We start from the raw sequence: 2,265 nt of genomic DNA, 5'->3' as shown, positions 1-2,265 counted from the left end.
GAAAGTTGAGGCTTAGAGAGGTTAAATGACTTTCCCAGGGTTGCACAGTTAGTGAGTCCCAGGACTGGGATTCAGATCCAGGCGGCCTTGGCTCCTGCTTTCTGTAGGACTTTCTGCCACTTTCATCCCCAAGTGAATAGGCCTTACTATCCCCAGTATAGATAAATGAAAACTGAGGCTTGGAGAGGCCACGCGACTGACCAGGGTCCCAGAGCCTGACAGGAGAGCCAGGACTGAAGAGTAGCAGTGGGGGCTGGGACTGCTGGCACTCATTCCGCCTGTCCCCCCGCAGGTGGCGATGGTGGAGGTGCAGCTGGACGCTGACCACGACTACCCGCCAGGGCTGCTTATCGCCTTCAGTGCCTGCACCACGGTGCTGGTGGCCGTACACCTGTTTGCACTCATGATCAGCACCTGCATCTTGCCCAACATCGAGGCAGTAAGCAACGTGCACAACCTCAACTCAGTCAAGGAGTCCCCCCACGAGCGCATGCACCGCCACATCGAGCTGGCCTGGGCCTTCTCCACCGTCATCGGCACGCTGCTCTTCCTGGCCGAGGTCGTGCTGCTCTGCTGGGTCAAGTTCTTGCCCCTCAAGAAGCAGCCAGGCCAGCCGAGGCCCACCAGCAAGCCCCCCGCCAGTGGTGCAGCTGCCAACGTCAGCACCAGCGGTATCACCCCGGGCCAGGCAGCCGCCATCGCCTCGACCACCATCATGGTGCCCTTCGGCCTGATCTTTATCGTCTTCGCCGTCCACTTCTACCGCTCACTGGTCAGCCATAAGACGGACCGACAGTTCCAGGAGCTCAACGAGCTGGCGGAGTTTGCTCGCTTACAGGACCAGCTGGACCACAGAGGGGACCACCCCCTGACGCCCGGCAGCCACTATGCCTAGGCCCATGCGGTCTGGGCCCTTCCAATTCTTTGGCCTTACGCCCTTCCCCATGACCTTGTCCTGCCCCAGCCTCACGGACAGCCTGTGCAAGGGGCTGGGCTTCAGCAAGGGGCAGAGCCTGGAGGGAAGAGGCTTTTTGTAAGAGAAATTTCTGCACTTTGAAACTGTCCTCTAAGAGAATAAGCATTTCCTGTTCTTCCAGCTCCAGGAAGAGCTGGAGGGGGCCGAAGTGGGGCCACACACTCGCTGTGTCCCCTCTCCTCCCCTGTGCCAGTGCCACCTGGGTGCCTCCTCCTGTCCGTCTCAACCTCCCTCCCGTCCAGCGTTGAGTGTGTATGTGTGTGTGACACATAAATATACTCATAAGGACACCTCCTTCCCGTGTCTTGTTTTTGTTGGGCCTGGGCTACTGGTATTATGCCTCACCCTGATTAGGTGAGCCTCTAGGAAAACTTAAAACAAATTTTAAGCCAGGTATGGTGGCACACACCTGTGGTCTCAGCTATTCAGGAGGCCAAGGCAGGAGGATCTCTTGAGCCCAGGAGTTTGAGACCCCATCTCAAACAAAAAATACAAAAATTAGCCAGGCATGGCACCTACAATTCCAGCTCCTTTGAGAGATTGAGGCAGGAAGATTGCCTGAGCCCGGGAGGCCAAGGCTGCAATGAGCTATGGTAACACCACTACACTCCAACTTGGGCAACAGAGGGAGACACTCTAAAAAAAAAGGAAAACTTTGCCCAGCATGGTGGCTCACACCTGTAATCCTAGCACTCTGGGAGGCCAAGGTGGGCAGATCATCTGAGGTCGGGAGTTCGAGACCAGGCAGACCAACATGGAGAAACCCTGTGTCTACTAAAAATACAAAATTAGTCGTGCGTGGTGGCGCACGCCTGTAATCCCAGCTACTCGGGAGGCTGAGGCAGGAGAATCGCTTGAACTCGTGAGGCGGAGGTTGTGGTGAGCCGAGATCACGCCACTGCCCTCTCGCCTGGGCAACGAGTGAAACTCTGTCTCAAAAAAAGAAAAAAATTCATTTTATTTTGAGAAGTTTCAAACCTACAAAAAGTTGTGCCAGGCGCGGTGGCTCACGCCTGTAATCCCAGCACTTTGGGAGGCCGAGGCGGGTGGATCACGAGGCCAGGAGATCGAGACCATCCTGACTAACATGGTGAAACCCCGTCTCTACTAAAAATACAAAAAAATTAGCTGGGCTTGGTGGCGGGCGCCTGTAGTCCCAGCTACCTGGGAGGCTGAGGCAGGAGAATGGCGTGAACCTGGGAGGCGGAGCTTACAGTAAGCCGAGATTATGCCACTGCACTCCAACCTGGGCAACAGAGCGAGACTCCGTCTCAAAAAAAAAAAAAAAA

General features: G+C 55.7%; 1 protein-coding gene across 1 annotated transcript in view; it reads left to right on the top strand.

Annotated features, from left to right (window-relative positions):
* Positions 1-1,271, top strand: part of LOC108529632 (calcium release-activated calcium channel protein 1) — a 19,370-nt gene extending 18,099 nt beyond the window's left edge. Inside the window, exon 2 of the mRNA XM_017872071.1 lies at positions 293-1,271. Within this exon, the coding sequence (XP_017727560.1) occupies positions 293-895 (603 nt within the window). The 3' untranslated portion in view covers positions 896-1,271. The remainder of the gene's footprint in view (positions 1-292) is intronic.
* Positions 1,272-2,265: the final 994 nt, after the last annotated feature.

The sequence above is a fragment of the Rhinopithecus bieti genome, unplaced genomic scaffold (assembly GCF_001698545.2).
Source record: "Rhinopithecus bieti isolate Rb0 unplaced genomic scaffold, ASM169854v2 scaffold_6776, whole genome shotgun sequence".
Classification (NCBI taxonomy): domain Eukaryota; kingdom Metazoa; phylum Chordata; class Mammalia; order Primates; family Cercopithecidae; genus Rhinopithecus; species Rhinopithecus bieti.
This window is presented reverse-complemented; position numbering and strand designations above follow the sequence as displayed.